General features: G+C 43.1%; 1 protein-coding gene across 2 annotated transcripts in view; it reads left to right on the forward strand.

The window, feature by feature from the left end:
* The window catches only part of USP7 (ubiquitin specific peptidase 7), a 93,107-nt gene that overhangs the window by 66,208 nt on the left and 9,152 nt on the right, over positions 1 to 17,747 (forward strand). For both annotated transcript variants that reach the window (XM_029053792.1, XM_029053799.2), the window contains 12 exons: positions 1,806 to 1,915; positions 2,776 to 2,932; positions 5,933 to 6,077; positions 7,003 to 7,133; positions 8,915 to 9,049; positions 10,213 to 10,314; positions 12,272 to 12,377; positions 13,138 to 13,230; positions 13,325 to 13,392; positions 13,671 to 13,771; positions 14,943 to 15,096; positions 16,667 to 16,734. In XM_029053792.1, coding sequence (XP_028909625.1) covers positions 1,806 to 1,915; positions 2,776 to 2,932; positions 5,933 to 6,077; positions 7,003 to 7,133; positions 8,915 to 9,049; positions 10,213 to 10,314; positions 12,272 to 12,377; positions 13,138 to 13,230; positions 13,325 to 13,392; positions 13,671 to 13,771; positions 14,943 to 15,096; positions 16,667 to 16,734 — 1,370 coding nt within the window. The remainder of the gene's footprint in view (positions 1 to 1,805; positions 1,916 to 2,775; positions 2,933 to 5,932; positions 6,078 to 7,002; positions 7,134 to 8,914; positions 9,050 to 10,212; positions 10,315 to 12,271; positions 12,378 to 13,137; positions 13,231 to 13,324; positions 13,393 to 13,670; positions 13,772 to 14,942; positions 15,097 to 16,666; positions 16,735 to 17,747) is intronic.

Genomic DNA, 17,747 nt, shown 5'->3' on the forward strand with positions numbered 1-17,747 from the left:
TACAATCATTCTTAGACATTCATCAGATTACCTCTCTCCCCTCTGGAGCTACCAGTCACTCTTCAGATGAAATTAAGAGTTTCTCACCCAGAACTTCAGGCTTCCCCCAAGTCCCACCTCATAACTAACTGCCCACCCCAGCTACTTCTGCATCCCAGTCCATACTCGGCCTATGCAAATGTCCCCGCCATCCACCTCTTGCTGGCAAAACGTACCCGAGAGCTTCTGCACATCCCCCCTCCCCTTATTTTGGTACTTATTAAGGATTTACTATTTGTCAGGTACTGTATTAAGCACTGGAGGTAGTTGGGGAGGCAGCATGGCATAGTGGATAGAGCGCAGTCCTGTGAGTCAGAAGGTCATGGGTTTTAATCCCTGCTCCACCACTTATCTGCTGTATGACCTTGGGCAAGTCAGTTTCCTTCTCTGTGCCTCAGTTCCCTATTCTCTAAAATGAGGATTGAGACTGTGAGCCCCACATGAGGCAGGGACTTTATCCAAACTGATTTGCTTGTATCCACCCCACCGCTTAGGACAATGCATGGCACTTTGTAAGCACTTAACAAATACCATTATTATTATTAGCTACTCAGGTTGGGTACAATCCATGCCCCACATTGGGCTCACAGTCTTAGTCCCCAATTTAAAGATAAATTAATGACAGTTCATGATGGTATTTATTAAACTCTTCATATGTGCCAGGCACTGTACTAAACACTTAAGATAGATATAAGCTAGTCAGGTTGGATACAGTCCCTGTCCCACATGGGGCTCACTATCTTAATCCCCCTTTTACAGATGAGGTAACTGAGGCACAGAGAAGTAAAGTGACTTACCCAAGGTCACAGCAGATGAGCAGCAGAGCTGAGATTAGAATTCAAGTCCTTGTGACACTCAGGCCCGTGCTCTCCCATCCTGGAACCTCCTTCAGGGACCTACTAAATCCTCAGCTCCTGAATGAAACTTTTCCCACAAGTCTCATCTCCTGTCCCTCCCTCCCACCAACCCAGCCACCCATTTCACTCCAAGATTGCTCCAATTCTGGTGCTTGCCCTCCAGCTCTACACCTGCCATTGAATTTTTCATTCCAGCTGAACAACCGTATTTAGGGGACCCCCATCCCTGCCTTTGTAGAAGGTAGTAAACTCCCTGAGGGTGAGCACTAAATCAGTTTTTTCAAGGCCACAGCTCTTGGTACAGCTCCTGCCCACACAGAGCAACTCTTTGTGTTTATCAGGTGGCTTTGAAAAAAGTACATCATGTTGCTCATACTGACCCAACTAGACCCTTGCATCTCTTCTAGACTTTGCATGAGCATCTGCGCATATTCTGAGCAGCATAATTGGGCACCTATTTAACTGGGGCATCTGATTTAGATTGATTTCTCTGTTACCTCATCCCCATACCAGTCCCTGAGGATACCCCAATGTTATGATAGTTGAATTAAATCAGTGCTGGAGCTTGGGTTTTCTCAAATGCCTTATAAGCTGATTACCTCATCTCTGCCCCAGTGCTGAGGTTCTGTGAGTAGCTGGGCTTGTATCTTAACTTGCTTTTTCCCCGTGGTCTTCTTACTTGAAATATTTTAGTTAGCTTATATATTTCTTTCAAAAAGATAAAATATTTGCCATTTTCCTCCACAGTTTCAAATGAATTCCCCCTCCCTCCACAGGAACCTAGACAATTAAAGCACATTATTGAGCGGTAGTGACAGGGTTCTTAGAAGTCTGACAGAAGTGTTGCCCTGGGGCTGCCGTATCAGTAAGTGGGTAACTGAAATTTTCTTTTCATTTTTCAATGATCAGGAAGCAGAGAAAGGTGTGAAGTTCCTAACATTACCACCGGTGCTTCATCTACAACTCATGAGATTTATGTATGACCCTCAGACGGACCAAAACATCAAGATCAATGATAGGTAATTTTGAACCTCATTTTTTTTAAAAAATCTTATATTGGGCACAGATTCTCAATTAAGGGTGCAATCACCATCTTGCCCAGAATGCACATTTTGCTGATTGATAGCACCCTCCCTTATCCTCTGGCAGAAAGGATGTTATCATGCTGGTCTGAGAATTGGCAGACTGAAGAACGATTTTTTTAAACTTCGGAAATTTTGCATTGCTAAACCCAAAATTGGTTCTCTTCATGCTGACTTTAAAAAAGTGTTAGGATTCAAAATTGCTCAGTGGCTGTTTTAGCTTGATACTATGTTCTGCAGTTCTGTGAATTCTTAATCGTATTTATTGAGCACTTACTCTGTGCAGGGGGCTGTACTAAGTACTTGGGAGAGTACAATATAAAAGAATTATGCAAAGTTTAGTAATGTTACATTTGACTAGGCTAATACTGTTTTGTGGTATTTGCTAAGTGCTTACTATGCAACAAGTACTGTTCTAAGCGCTGGGGTAGGTACAAGCTAATCGTGTTGGACACAGTCCCTGCCCCACATGGGGCTCACAGTCTAAATCACTATTTTACAGACGAGGTTACTCAGGTCCAGAGAAGTTAAGTGACTTGCCCAAGATCACGCAGTAGACAAATGGCAGAGCCAGGATTAGAACCCAAGTCCTTCTGACTTTCTGGCCCCTACTCTATCTTCTAGGCCATTGTACAATACAACAGAGTTGCCCACAAGTGAGCTTACAATCTGGGAGGGGGAGACAGACATCAGTCATAAATCTTTATCAGTGATGATCACAATGTTTAAATCCTGAACCCATAATGCGCCTGTACAATTGAAACTTACCTTTTAAATAAGATTTTTTTTCCAATTAGGTTTGAGTTTCCAGAACAATTGCCGCTCGATGAATTTCTGCAAAAAACAGACCCCAAAGATCCCGCAAATTACATCCTTCATGCAGTCTTGGTTCATAGTGGAGACAACCATGGTGGACATTATGTGGTTTACCTAAACCCTAAAGGGGATGGCAAAGTAAGTCCTGGGGTTGGGTGGGTACGAAATATGGCACCGAAAGAGACATAACCGAGAGCTATCACTGAGCAAGGATCCACAGATGTTCTTTTTTTTTTTTTTTTTTTTTTTTTTAACCCAGACTCAGTAATGTTGAGCTTTAAAGGAAGAGCTCATTAACAAGCTAAATGTGTGGGTTAAGTTGTGATAGGATGGTGGGGTGATTTGTGTGTAGACTGCTATAACAGTAAGTAGTAAGAATTTGTGTGGACTGCCGCAATAAGAAGTAGTAACTTTGTGTGGACTGCTGCAACAACAAGTTGTTTATGTGTCTGTGCGTGCGTACGTACAGCCATCTTAGTATGGCAATTTTAAAAGTTCTCCTGGAACATTGTTATTTCCAATGTTGACTATTCAGGTGCTTAGTACAGTAGGTGCTCAATAAGTAGATTGAATGAATTCTGTGATCCTGAGCTGTGCTTTGTCCTCCCCGGCCTACCACTTGGCAGGACGGTGTTGATCCTGGGTAGCAGCGGGCGTAAGCCTTTAAACGGCAGGGACTGTCTCTATCTGTTACCCATTTGTGCATTCCAAGCGCTTAGTACAGTGCTCTGCACATAGTAAGTGCTCAATAAATACTGTTGAATGAATTGAATGAATAAAGGAGATCAGGAGAAGCAGCGTGGCCTATTGGAAATAGTATGGGCCTTGGAGTCAGAGGACCTGGGTTCTAATCCCAGATCATCCAATTGCTTTCTATGTGACCTTGAACAAATCACTAGACTTGTCTGTGCCTCAGTTTCCTCAGCTGCAAAATGGGGATTCAGTCCCCATTCTCCCTACTTAGGCTGTGGGCTCCATGCGGGACAAAGACCGTGTCTGACCTAATTGACCTGTATCTACCTGAGAACTTAGAACAGTCTTTGACACATAGTAAGTGCTTTAGCACATACTTTGTTTCAGTATTATTCAGTTTGTTCCTTGGCTTTTTGCACTCCTAAAAACAATCCTGCCAAGTGCTGGGGTAGATTCAGTATAATCAGATCAGACCCAATCCCTGACCCAGATGGCGTTCCTAGTCTAAGAGGGAGGGAGGACTGGTATTTTATCCTCATTTTATAGATGAAGGAACTGAAGAACAGTGGTCAGTCAGTCATATTTATTGAGCACTTACTGTGTGCAGAGCACTGTACTGCTTGAAAGAGTACAGTATAACAATACAACCAAGTTGGTAGACATGTCCCCTGCCCATGATGAGCTTACAGATCTTGGCCAAGGTCACACAACAGGCAAGAGGCTCCACGACTCCTAAAGGTAAAGAATCTTGCCAGATTTTACCTATCACCTTATGAGCAAGATCCCTGAGGGAAAATCTGAAATTTGGGGCAGGGGGTAGGGTAGGGGTACCCTGAGTAAATTTAAGGGAGGCACACACCCCATGGAAAACTGTGCTGACCCTTCTCTGGATGAGGGTTTAATCGGGATCCACTGCACTCAGGACATTACCAGCAGCAGCCAGGGGCTCTGAGTCTTCCCAGCTAGTCAGTCAGACATATTTATTGAGCACTTACTGTGTGCAGAGCACTGTACTAAGTGCCTGGGAGAGTACAGTATACCAATATAACAGACACATTCCCTGCCCACAGTGAGCTTACAGTCTAGAAGGGGAAGGCAGACAGTAATATAAATAAATTACAGATATGTACATGAGTGTTGTGGGACTGGGAGAGGGGGATAAATAAAGGGAGCAACTCAGGGCAACGCAGAAGGGAGTGGGAGAAGAGGAAAGGAGGGCTTAATCAGGGAAAGCCACTTGCAGGAGACATGCCTTCAATAAGGCTTTGAAGGAGGGGAGAGGAATTGTCGGATATGAGGAGGGAGGGCGTTCCAGACGAAGGGATGGTGGCAAGGTAGACGAGATGAAAGTTTACTAAGAAGGTTAGCATTAGAGGAGCGATATGTGAGCCTCACACAAGGTCAGTATGAGCCTCGGTCCACCTCTCCGGCAGAACTGAGGCTGTTTTCCCAGCCGGAATGGCCCAAAATAGCCTGAATTTGGACATGTGGCCAAGCCTTAGGGGTGGTAAGATTTCCATGCCCAGACCCCCAGGTTGGGGAATCTGAAAGTGGGGAACCCTTAACTAAATTCTCTGAGTCCCCAGAAAGGCTGCTCTCTGATGGTCCAAAGGGCTTTGGAAGCTATAATTTTTATTTTTTTAAAGCCATATTTATTAAGCACATACTATGTGCAGGCACTCTACTAAGCTCTGGGGTAGAGAGAAGCTAATAGGATTGGAACACGGTCCGTGTCCCACATGGGGCTCACGTCTTGGTCTTCATTTTACGGATGAGGCACAGAGAAACGAAGTGAGTTGCCCAAGGTCAAGCAGACAAGTGCCCAACCCAGGTTTAGAAGCCAGGTCCTTTGAACTCCCAGGCTCGTACTTTTTCCACTAGGCCACGCTGCCTTTATAATTAAACCTGGGGCGGGGGGGGGGGGTGGCTCTGGTGACACCTTGCCGTTGCATATCCTCCCAAACTGATTACCTAAAGTTGCCCTTAAATGATCCGCTGCTCTTCAGACAGTTGATAAGGAATTGGAAACATTTGTTCTTGTGTATTCTAACCATGTCTGAAATTGGAGCTATTGATACAAAAATTGAATATGCTGGGCATCATTTGTTATTTCTTTCCCCTCATAGTAATAGAACATCAATAATTTGAGCCAGAGAGAAAAATTGGTTTGGGGTAGAAAATAAAATGTTGAACAGCTGGGAGAAGAGAATTTGTCAGGTGAAAGCATATGTTCAAATTTCATTTAACTTCCACCTGTAGGCTTTAAGAGAAAAAAATTCTGAAAGACTTTACCTAGTTTTGTTTTTTGTTTTTTTCCTATTTCTTTCAGCAATCTCATGCCATGTAATTTAGCCCAAGCTTGTTAGGTATAAATGCGCCATTTATCCGTGGAGGTTTGCTTAGACACAGCTTGCCTTTTGAAACAAAATTAATTTTTGCTTCTAGTGGTGCAAATTTGATGATGACGTGGTATCAAGGTGTACAAAGGAAGAAGCAATTGAGCATAATTATGGAGGACATGATGATGACTTATCTGTCCGGCATTGTACGAATGCTTATATGTTGGTCTATATCAGGGAATCAAAGCTGAGTAAGTATACATTTTAGGGATCTCTCCTCGCCTACATCTGGCATGGGATGAAATTGGAGGGGGTTTTTTGTGTCATTTTCTACCTTTTCTGCTCCATGTGGTAGTTTTTAAATCTAATATGTGGGAAGTTGCTACAACTTGTTACATCGGGAATGTTGATCAGGCCTTTTCCTCCTCTTCCAAGAAAACAAAAGTCCCTCATAATGTTGAACCAGGTTTTCAAATTGTTTGGCAGTCGGAAGTGGTTTTTGGACATTGACATTGACTACTGCGATGTTGGTACATTGAAGTGTCCAATATTTTCTCTCAAGAGATTTCATTGCTAGAATCCATACTGAGGCTAGTTTACAAATTCAGAGAAAATCTCTTTCTGGTATTGAAACAGTTTATTGCAATATAGATACCTTGTTAAAATTAATCAGTGTCTCCATAATAATAATAATTGTGGTATTTGTTAAAGCACTTCCTTTGTGTGAAGGACTACATGAATCGCTGGGGTAGAATAATCGGGTCAGACACAGTCCCTGTCCCACATAGGGTTCACAGTCTATTGAACAAGCAGTGCTCTGTTTGCCAGAGCATTCTCAAGGAATAGAAAAATCCACTCTTATCCAGCCTCACCATGAATATGTAGTCATCATTGTAACCCAGTGATTGTTTGATTTTGTTAGTCATTATGTGCCACTTCAAAAGAAAACATGTTAAAAGTGGAGTACTTCCTTGGCTCCTGGAAACCACACAGGCCAGTGCTCCTACAGAACCTCCCAAGTAAAGTTTGCCTTGTACTGAGGTGCAAACCTGTAGGACAAAGCATCATTGCGGGATTGTCAGAAAATGGTCCCTCTTTTAACTGGACCAGCAGCCTTAAAACAGGGGGAAGCCCACTGTTTTTGAATGGTAATTTCGAACCCGTTCGTCTTTGCAGGTGAAGTTTTGCAAGCGGTCACGGACCATGATATTCCTCAGCAGCTGGTAGAACGACTACAAGAGGAGAAGAGAATAGAAGCCCAAAAGAGGAAGGAGAGGCAGGAAGCTCATCTGTATATGCAAGTGCAGGTCAGTTTAACAAGGGCACTCAAGTGAATTCCTTTGTCTGAGGAGACAAGTAAACAGGGAATATGTGGTTATGATAACAATAATAATAATAATAATAATAATAATAATTTTGTGGTATTGTCAAGCACTTACGATGTGCCAAGCGCTACGAACGATACAGAAGAATCAGGTTTCTGTCCCACACGGGGCTTACCATCTAAATAGGGGAAGGAACAGATGTTAACTCCCCATTTTACAGATGATGTAACTGAGGCACAGAGAAGTTAAAAGTGATTTGCCCAAGGTCATTCAGCAGGCACATGGCTGAGGCATGATTAGAACCCAAGCCCTCTAACTCCCGAGCCCACACTCTTTTCACCAGGCCATGCTGCATCTCTGATTTATAGATTTATAGACTTAGGAATAAGAAAAAGCAAGGCACCAAATAGTGTACCTGCTTTGCGTCTGGTTATAAGACACTGCCTGATTAGAACATCTTGATAATTGCTGTGAGTTGACATTTTGTTAGTGTTGTTTTAGATATCCTCTAAGAGTAGTTTCATTAATTCCTTAGGATTTGGGTGATCAAGAAGTAGTAGGAAAAGGATGATAAAAATAATAACTGTGGTATGTAAGCGCTTACTCTGCGCCAAGTCCACTAGTAAGCAATACAGTAAATTCAAGATACTTAAGTCCTACGTGGGGCTCATAGTCTAAGTAGGAGGGAGAACAGGTATTGAATCCCCATTTAGCAGATGAGGGAACTAAGGCCCAGTGAAGTGACTTGCCCAAGGTCGCACAGCAGACAAGTGGCATAGCTGGGATTAGAACCCAGGTTTTCTGACTCATAAGACCTGTGCCCTGTCCACTAGGCCAGGCTGCTTGGACCTTTATTGCTCTCCCAAGGGCAGGCCTCACTTTCTCCTCCCACCTTCCTCTTAAATTAACTTTTGCCTTGCCTTGTTCTCATCTCTCCCATCATCAGCCTTTTGGGGTGCCCCCTTCACACCCCCTACCCTCTCCGCCCCCCCACCCCCGTGCGGTGACTGGAAATCCCTCCTCCCCATTCAAATCCATGAGACCAGAGCTCCTGTAATACACATGCGCACTGCCCCATTTCCTTCTTTCTCCCATCTGTAGTTTTAACGTCAATCTCCCCTGCCAGATTGCAAACTTTTTGAGTAGGATCACGTCTAATTCGGTTGTCCTCTCCTGAGTGTTTAGTACAGTGTTCAGGTCACAGTAGGCATTCAGTAAATATGGTTGGTTGATCGCAAGATTACCATTTAGGTCCACTAGATACCCGAGTTAATAAATTAGGAGGTTTTTTGGTGTGTCCGGGGGTATTTGTTAAGTACTTGCTGTGTACCAAACACTATATTAAGCGCTGGTGTAGGTAAAAGCTCATTAGGTTAAACACATTCAATGTCCCACATGGGGCTCACAGTCTTAATCCCCATTTTACAGTTGAAGTAACTGAGGCAGAAAGAAGTAAAGTGACTTGCCCAGTGTCACTCAGCAGACAATTGGCAGTGCCAGGATTAGGACCAAGGTATTTCTGACTCCCAGGCCCATGCTCTGTCTACTAGGCCAAGCTGCTGCTTAATGTTTTTCTTTATACATAACTGATTCCTTTGGCCATTTGTGGCCATTCGTACATTAATGACTTTTACAGGTGTAGTTCTGGTTAAAAGAAGGATTCGTTCTAGTCCAGCTACCATTTGCAGGTTGATTCAGTTTTCATATGAATCGCTTATGTAACTGCCTCATTATATGTCTCATGTGTAAATCGGTGTTTTCAGATAGTGACCGAGGACCAGTTTTGTGGCCATCAAGGCAATGATATGTATGATGAAGAAAAAGTGAAATACACTGTGTTCAAAGTATTAAAAAACTCCTCGCTTGCTGAATTTGTTCAGAACCTCTCCCAAACTATGGTAAGTTGGCCTTGTTAATTTGTTTATTGCTGATTACCATTTGAATATTGTTTGTGTGACACAACAAAATGGGTCATTACACCAAGAGAACTCTGCCCTGACCAGCGAAAAATGAGTTGGTTTTCATCTCTCTAGAAAAGTTTAGGATCGGTTGTCTTGAAAGTGGACAATCTCTCAAAATCCCCCCATACCCAATGCATCTTTTCCCTTTCTACCTCCAGGAGTACTATTGATAATAATGGTATTTGATATTTAAGCATTTACTCTGTGCCAAGCACCGTACTGAGCGCTGGGGTGGATACAAACAAATCTAGTTGGACACAGAACAAATCTAGTTGGACACAGCCCCTGTCCCATGTGGGGCTCACAGTCTCAATCCCCATTTTACAGATGAGGTAACTGAGGCCTAGACAAGTGAAGTGACTCACCCAAGGTCACACAACAGATGTGTGCTGGAGCCAGGATTAGAACCCAGGCTTGTGCTCTATCCACTATGCCATGCTTCTTCTGTACTTCCCTCTTCTGCTCCCCCTGTCAGGTGATTTTTCCAAGGGAGATTTCGACTCCCCTCGTTGCTTTTAATGCACATGGTTTTCCCAACTGAGCTGTTTCATATTTTCAGAATGTAAAGTACCAGCAGCTCTTGGGGATCTGTTTAAAGGAGCCAGGGGTGATGAGAATAAATGAAATGCACAGATAATCAAGAAACCTCAGCCTGTCACCCCACCAAAATGGAGCAAGTTGATTTTCACCATCTCACCTTTGCCCGAAGTATATTCTGAAGTTAAGACTAATGTTCTGAAGTCAAGACTTAATGAGCAGTATAAGAAATAATGGGCAGGCAGAAACAGGAAGGGTGAAGAGCCAAGGGCCCGAACAGTGTACAACCTGGAAAACCAGGCCTTGAGTAAATCAGGAGTTTGATTTTCAGAAATTCTTTTGTGCGATGGGGCTGTGTAGGAACCGCAGTCAGCACCAGGAGGTTTAAGGAGCCACACAGGATTGGAAGCCCAAGAGAGCAAGCTCACATTTGAGTGGAAGGCACAGATTCCCCAGAAGTCTGGCATCGTTGTCATTGGGTTTTTTGTTTTGTTTTTAATGGCTATGGCATTAAGGGTTTTCTGAGTGCTTCATTTAATACTGTTTGTCTTTCCTTTTTATAGGGATTTCCACAAGATCAGATCCGATTATGGCCAATGCAAGCAAGGAGTAATGGAACCAAAAGACCAGCCATGTTAGATAATGAAGCAGACGGTAATAAAACGGTAAATATCGAATTGTCCATTTTCTTGGCATAGCAGAGAGTTGTGTGTAAAACTGCAGATTGTGGATTCTTCTTTCTCCCCCGCTTTCCTATCCACCCTCACACAAGATGCAGTGTCCTAAGACTGCCCCGTTGGGCCTCTTTTTATCTTCTGGTGAAACTGTGGAGTAGAATTGCCTCTATCCATCCTAGACACGAGGCCTAGTTAAGAGATTCTCTGGCTATCATCTCCACAAAAGACCCTCCTCCACTGTGCCAGACATTGGGCTACAGCCAGGAATTTTTCCACACCCAAAATTGTCTGTTCATTGATTGCCACTTGCTCTTATCCATCAATCAATACTGTGTGTGGAGAACTAAACTAAGCACTTGAGAGAGTGCAGTACAGCAGAGTTGGTAGGAACGGGACTTAGACGGTAGTCTCCACGTGGGACAGGCACTGATTATCTTGTACCTACCATGGGATTTAATTCAGTGCTTGGAACATGGTAAGCTCTGAACAGATTTTGTTGTTTCTATTATGTCCCTTGCCCTTCACGGTCCTTCAGGAATGCTCCCCAGTAAGAACTCCTCGAGATTACTTGGGCAAATCATTGCCACTTCCCACCTTGACAAGTTAGACACCCCCCCAAAAAGCACAAGGATTATTTGGAATTCTGTAGTTTGCCGCTTTGTGCCGCAGCTGGGAACTGAGAAGCAGCGTGGCCTAGTGGATAGAGCAGGGGCCTGGGAGTCAGAAGGACCTGGCTCCGCCACATGTCGGCTGTGTGGCCTTGGGCAAGTCACTTCACTTCTCTGGGCCTCATTTACCTCATCTGGAAAATGGGGATTAAGGCTGTGAGCCCCGTGTGGGACAGAGACTGTGTCCAACCTGATTAACTGATATCTACCCTAGTGCTTAGAACAGTGCTTGGTACATAGAAAGCGCTTAATAAGTTCCATAATTATTGTTAACTGTGGCCTGTCTTCTGGGATCCCAGGCCTCTCCTTGTGGCTTTTTTCAACCCCTCCAAAGTTGAGAGGATCCTTGTAGTTTTGTGTTCATTGCCAGAAAGTCCCTATTTCCTGGCCCTGGGCTTTTGTCATACCTTCCCCTGCCTAAACCCTCTTGACCCAACTGCTTGACTGGCAATGGTTCAACTCCATCGTCTTCAGGTCTATTGTTTAGGCCAAGCTGCGAGGGCTGGCTGAGGGAAAGCCATTCAATAGTCTCTTAAGTTTCCTTCAACGCAGGTTGTGGCCTTGCAGGACCTAGTGTAAAAGAGAATAATTACGGTATTAATCGCTTCCTAGGAACCACGCACTGTTCAAAACGCTGGGGTAGATATAAGCTAATTAGGTTGGACACAGTCCCAGTCCCACATGAGGGTCTCATTTGTAATCCCCATTTTACAGATGAGGTTATTGAGGCCCAGAGAATGAAGTGACTTGCCCAAGGTCACATGGGCAGACAAGTGGCAGAGCCGGGGTTAGAACTCATGTTCTCTGACTCCCAAACCCATGCTCCTGCCACTAGGCCATGCTGCCTCCTGTCATGTTGAGTTCATTAGGCCTTGACCGTTTTGTGCATTCACATGGGGGTACACAACTCCTCCTTTCAACTCCACGTCACGTTCTATCCAGATAGACCTGCACAGAGGCAGAAAGTTCTCTGTTTAATCTAGCCTAAACGCAGAGGGAAAGCATGATGCTAAAAATGGCGGTTGTCTTTTTCAAAGCAAAATCAGAGTCTTTCAGTGTATGGATGGCTTGAAGCTTAGCCCTCAATGACCTGACCAGACCACCCAAGTTCCCCTCCCTCCCCCAGCTTCCCCCATTTTGGGGCAGAATAAGAAATGGGAATTTCTGCACTGTTCAGCTTCATCTTCTGCGTTATAATCTGGGATGATAAATGGCAGTTATTCACTGAGACCCGAAACCTTTTAAAATAAAGGAGTGCCTACTTTGTCTTGAAATAGATGATCGAGCTCAGTGACAATGAAAATCCATGGACAATTTTCCTCGAAACAGTAGATCCAGAGATGGCTGCTAGTGGAGCGACATTACCGAAGTTTGATAAAGATCGTAAGTGCACATTAGCATCATGCTTAGAAATTGTCTAGTCATTTATTAGAGGCTGTGGTAGTAATAAGTCTTTATTTACTTAGTGATCTTGACTACAAAGTGGAGAACGCATTGCGGGAAATATGTAGCCCACATTTTTGGTATTTTTCATATTTCAATCGTATTTGCTTGTGTGCAAAGCGCTGTACTAAGTACTTGGGAGAGTGTAATGTAACAATAAGCAGACACATTCACAATGATCTCCAGAGGGGGAGGATTGGTGTGAGCTAATCAAAAAGTTCAAATCTACTAAGAAAAATTAATAATAATAATAATAATAATGTTGGTATTTGTTAAGCGCTTACTATGTGCCGAGCACTGTTCTAAGCGCTGGGGTAGACATAGGGGAATCAGGTTGTCCCACGTGGGGCTCACAGTCTTAATCCCCATTTTACAGATGAGGGAACTGAGGCACAGAGAAGTTAAGTGACTTGCCCACAGTCACACAGCTGACAAGTGGCAGAGCTGGGATTCGAACTCATGAGCCCTGACTCCAAAGCCCATGCTCTTTCCACTGAGCCACGCTGCTTCTCAAAGAAGTGAATTGACTTGCCCACATTCACACAGCTGACAAGTGGCAGAGCCGGGATTCGAACCCATGACCTCTGACTCCAAAGCCCGTGCTCTTTCCACAGAGCCACGAAACACCTGCTACTTAACATTATTTCTCCTGCACGTGAGGTGTTGAAATTCTGTACCTAAACAATTCATTGACTTGCAGATGACGTGATGTTGTTTCTGAAGATGTATGATCCTAAAACACGGAGTTTGAATTACTGTGGACATATCTATACGCCAATATCCTGTAAAATACGTAAGTCTCTATCTCCCCAACAGGAATATTGGTGTCCAAAAATTCAGTGCATTGTTTTGGTGCAGTATACACGATCTTTTTCTCTTTGTCTTAGGTGACTTGCTTCCAGTTATGTGTGAAAGAGCAGGATTTTCCCAAGAAACTAACCTTATCCTCTATGAGGTTTGGATTCTTTTTCTTGAAATAATAGAACAGCCTACAGTTTGGAAAATCTCTGTGTTTTAGTGTGATATTTTTAATTTTGGGAAGGTGATTTTTCAGAGGTTGTGAACTCATTGTTCATGCCAAATAAGATTGTGTGTTTTTTGGTAGTCCTGTAAGGATTCATAGGCTAGGAGAAAAGGGTGTGGGAATATACTAACAGATAGGCCGGGGTAAAACCTTTTTATCTCCTGCTGATTTATTTTAAGTGATGTGTTGTTATTGTTCTTTTGTTGCAGGAAGTTAAACCGAATTTAACAGAGAGAATTCAGGATTATGATGTGTCTCTTGATAAAGCACTCGATGAATTAATGGATGGTGACATAATCGTGTTTCAGAAGTATGTGTTTTTCGGAAATGTTTATATGTGATCATCTTAAACTAGATTACAAAATCTGGTGTTTTTTTCTATGTGTTAGAGCCACATATTGCACCAACTTTTTTTTTATCACAACTTGAATTTAATTTTTTGAAAACTACACCTCAGTGTGCTCTAGAAAGGTTTCCCCTCTGGAATGGTTTTGGACTCTTGATCCTGTCTTTTAGCCATACTTGTCCCACCGTTCAATCCATCAGTGGTATTTAGTGAGAGCTTTCTGTATGCAGAGCACTGTTCTAAGCACTTGGGAAAAGTACATTACGATAGAGTTGGGTGTGATCCCTGCCCACAAGCAGATTACAGTCTATGGGGGGATACAGTCATTAAAAGAAATTACAGATGGGGGAAATAGGAGAATGTAATCATAAGTGCTTAAGTGCTGGGTTGAATATTAAAGTGCTTAAAGGGTCTTTAGCCAAGCTCATAGACAATTCAGGTAGTAGAAATGAGGACTTTAATCAATACAGATTCTGGATTTTGATATCATTTTCAGAGGCAGGGCAGTATAGGTCTTCAGGAATGGCTTTGGCCACGAAGCGAGCATTTCTGAAATACTCGTGTTCTCCTTCCTACTTAGACCGTGAGCCCTGTGTGGGATGGGGAAAGAGCCCGACCTGATTAACTTAAATCTCCCAGCACTTAGTGCTCGACACACAGTAAAAATGCTTAACAAATAAAATACTCTAAGGGGCACACAGATTTCTGCTCCTACTATAAAACTGCATGGTTTATCAAAAAGACCAGTTGCAAGACAGGCCCGCCTCTTTGCCAATCAACTGCTGTCGTTATCTGCTTTTGCATAGTCAAACCTTCCTGGTGGTTTCCTGATAGCTCGGTTTTTATGTTGAGACATAGCTGTGGAAATGCCTCATCTCCTTTTCTGTAGTACCTTACAGGGCATTGACTATTGGCCCCCAATCATCTAAGCCTCAGAGCATCCCCAAAAGATTGACTCTCTTGGTGGTGGCCGTTGTATAAAATCTTGATGGTGCAGGTTAACCTTCCCTAATGGATCAATTTAGTTTCTGTGAATGGTAATGTGTTCAGTAATCATCTCAAAGTATCCTCTTGGCCTCTTTAATATTCACCTTCTTGGCGTATGGCAATTTGTAAATAATTTCTCTGCTTTTAGGGATGACCCAGAAAATGATAATAGTGAGCTACCAACTGCAAAAGAGTACTTCAGAGACCTTTATCACCGCGTGGATGTCATTTTCTGTGATAAAACAATCCCCAATGATCCTGGATTTGTTGTGACCTTGTCAAATAGAATGAATTATTTTCAGGTATGTTTTTTAAAGTATCAATCTTTTCTTTCCCAGCTGTTTATTTTTTTTTTTAAATCTTCCTTTTCTTCATTCACTTCTAGGCCAGGGAGCTGGCAAATAGATTCACAAGGAGTCAGTCAGGGTACTCAATCCTAGATTTTAGCCGTTAGGGTATTCTAAACTGATTCCATCCCATGGTTTACTTACCCTTTATATGATGGTTTCTTTTTCCTTTTTTTAAAAAAAAAATACGAGCCCCCAGTGATGCCACATGGAAAGTGTTTTTTGAAGCGTTCTATTGAGAATTGATTTGCCCATGTAATGTATTTTTATTTTCTTCCCCAGGCTTCCCTTTTTCTTTTTCTTTTTTCCTTTTAATTGGTGGGGATGTTTCCATGGAAACAGGATCTGTTTTTTCCCAAGAGTTCACTTGCTCTTGCCGCTTATTCCTCACCTGAAGTCTTCATGCTCTTTGTGACACAAAATCCTCTCCACACAACTGCAGTGTCACCAAGCAAGGTTTGGGCCATCAGGTATGGAATAAACCCCAGTCTTGGGCTATCAGGAGCAGATGAACTCTTCAGAAAACAAGTTTGTTTCGGCAAATATCTCTATTTAGCATTTTAGGAACAGAAAAGGGATGGCCCATTAAATCCCATCTTGCATCAATGGGCCAACTAGTAGAAACGAAATTGCCCACTGATTGTTTTTCCTTATTTTCCATGAGGCATTAGTGGATGGATGTTAGACCTCAGGGAACATAGGGAAATACTTCCAAGTTGATAATTAGTGAGCAAGGTTCTTGAGAGGAATGGATTATTCTGCTCACTACCCGGGGCAACGGAGCCCTCACTTCTCGGGCACTTACGATGAAGATTGTAGAACGCACCTATATAGGGAGAGTTTCATTACAGAAGCTCAAGATTTTACGACGAAAAAGCCCTATAGTTTCACGAGTGGAAGCTCTGACGCCATGTGATTAAATACATAACTTTTCCCCTGCCATGTAGCGATTGAACCTTAGAGCTGGAGAGACCTCGGGGGAGAAGCAGGGTGGCCTAGTGGAAGGAACTTGGACCTGGGAGGATCCGGAAAGAGCATGGGCCAGGAAGTCAGAGGATCTGGGTTCTAATCCCGGCTCCACCACTTGTCTGCTGTGTGACTAGGCAAGTCGCTTCACTGGACCTCCGTTACCTTATCTGAAAAATGGGGATTAAAACCGTGAGCACCAAGTGGGACATGGACTGTGTTCCGCCTGATTAGCTTGTATCTGCCATAGCAGTTGGTACAGTGCCTGACACATAGTAAGCGCTTAATAAATGCCGTCGAAAAAAGAATATACACGCACACACAAAAAAAAATTATATATATACATATATATATAAAAGCTGGCCAAATCCCAGACTAATAGAGCAACCCCTGTGCCTTGCTGCTTTTCCAGTGTGTGACTTGGGCAGAGGAAGAAACTTAGACGAGAACTGGTAATGTGTTGGTAGCCTAAAGGGGGCTCTGAGAAAGCTTGAAATCATTGGCTTGTCCAGGAAAACGGAACATCCCTTTCCTTATCTGTCCCATTTCATTTCTCCAGGTTGCAAAGACAGTCGCCCAGAGACTAAATACAGATCCAATGCTTCTTCAGTTCTTCAAGTCCCAAGGGTAAGGTTCACTCCGAGAAATCTCGTTCATTTGTTTTTAATTTCTGCACATTTTCAGGGCAGTATCCACCGGAACATCTTAAAACTAAAGAATTAGAGAGCATTAGTTTAAAGAATTCTTTAAAGAATTAGGGAGCATCCATTCGGAACTGTACTTAGTTTTGTACTTTGCCCAGTATAGATTTCAGTAGTCTTCTGGTCCAACTGGATCAAGTGTATTGACCCAAGCTTGATCATTCTGCTCAAGGCAAAAGCCGGTTAGTGACGGATCACAGGGAAGGGAAGCTGTGATGACGACATGAAGACGAATGGGGTTGCTTGGAAAATTAGCTTGAACATTTATTAAAATAATGGCAGGATTACAGCATTAAATTCATCTATCTGAATCTGAACATGTGTTTTAAATAAGTAGAATTTCATTCATTCAGTCCTTTATTGAGCGCTTACTGTGTGCAGAGCACTGTACTAAGTGCTTGGAAAGTACAATTCGGCAACAGAGACAATCCTTACCCAACAACAGGCTCAGTCTAGAATTTGCTCCAACCCAATAGCTACGGACCCTTTTTGAAACAGAATTATAAGACCCTCAGAATTTTCTTGCAAGCATAAGACTGGCGTTCTCACTGTCAGCATCAAAGAAATACAGTTAAAGTTGGTTGTCGTATCTTCGAGTCGGTCATCATGCACAGTTTATTGGGTCATTCAGAATTTAGTTCCTTTGAATTCCCTCTAGGCCTCATGCTGTCAAACTTGGTCAGGCCAGCCTCTGCTAAAATGTCAGCATTTTCTGTAGCATCAAGCAAATCTATCGGATAGTTTCTCTGAAGTGGCCAGTGCTTGCAGAATAAATTGCTCCTCTAGGTCTAATTTTTATGCATTGCGAGGGCGTAACAGAGCTAACAGAGTTGCATCGTGGCCGGGTGGGACTTCCTCTTCAGTGTGGGCAGGGAATGTTTGCAGACTACCTTTATTAAGGGGCAGCTTGGTTGCTTTGAATTTCTTCATCTGAAGGGC

This window comes from Ornithorhynchus anatinus, chromosome 2 (assembly GCF_004115215.2).
Source record: "Ornithorhynchus anatinus isolate Pmale09 chromosome 2, mOrnAna1.pri.v4, whole genome shotgun sequence".
NCBI classification, from domain to species: domain Eukaryota; kingdom Metazoa; phylum Chordata; class Mammalia; order Monotremata; family Ornithorhynchidae; genus Ornithorhynchus; species Ornithorhynchus anatinus.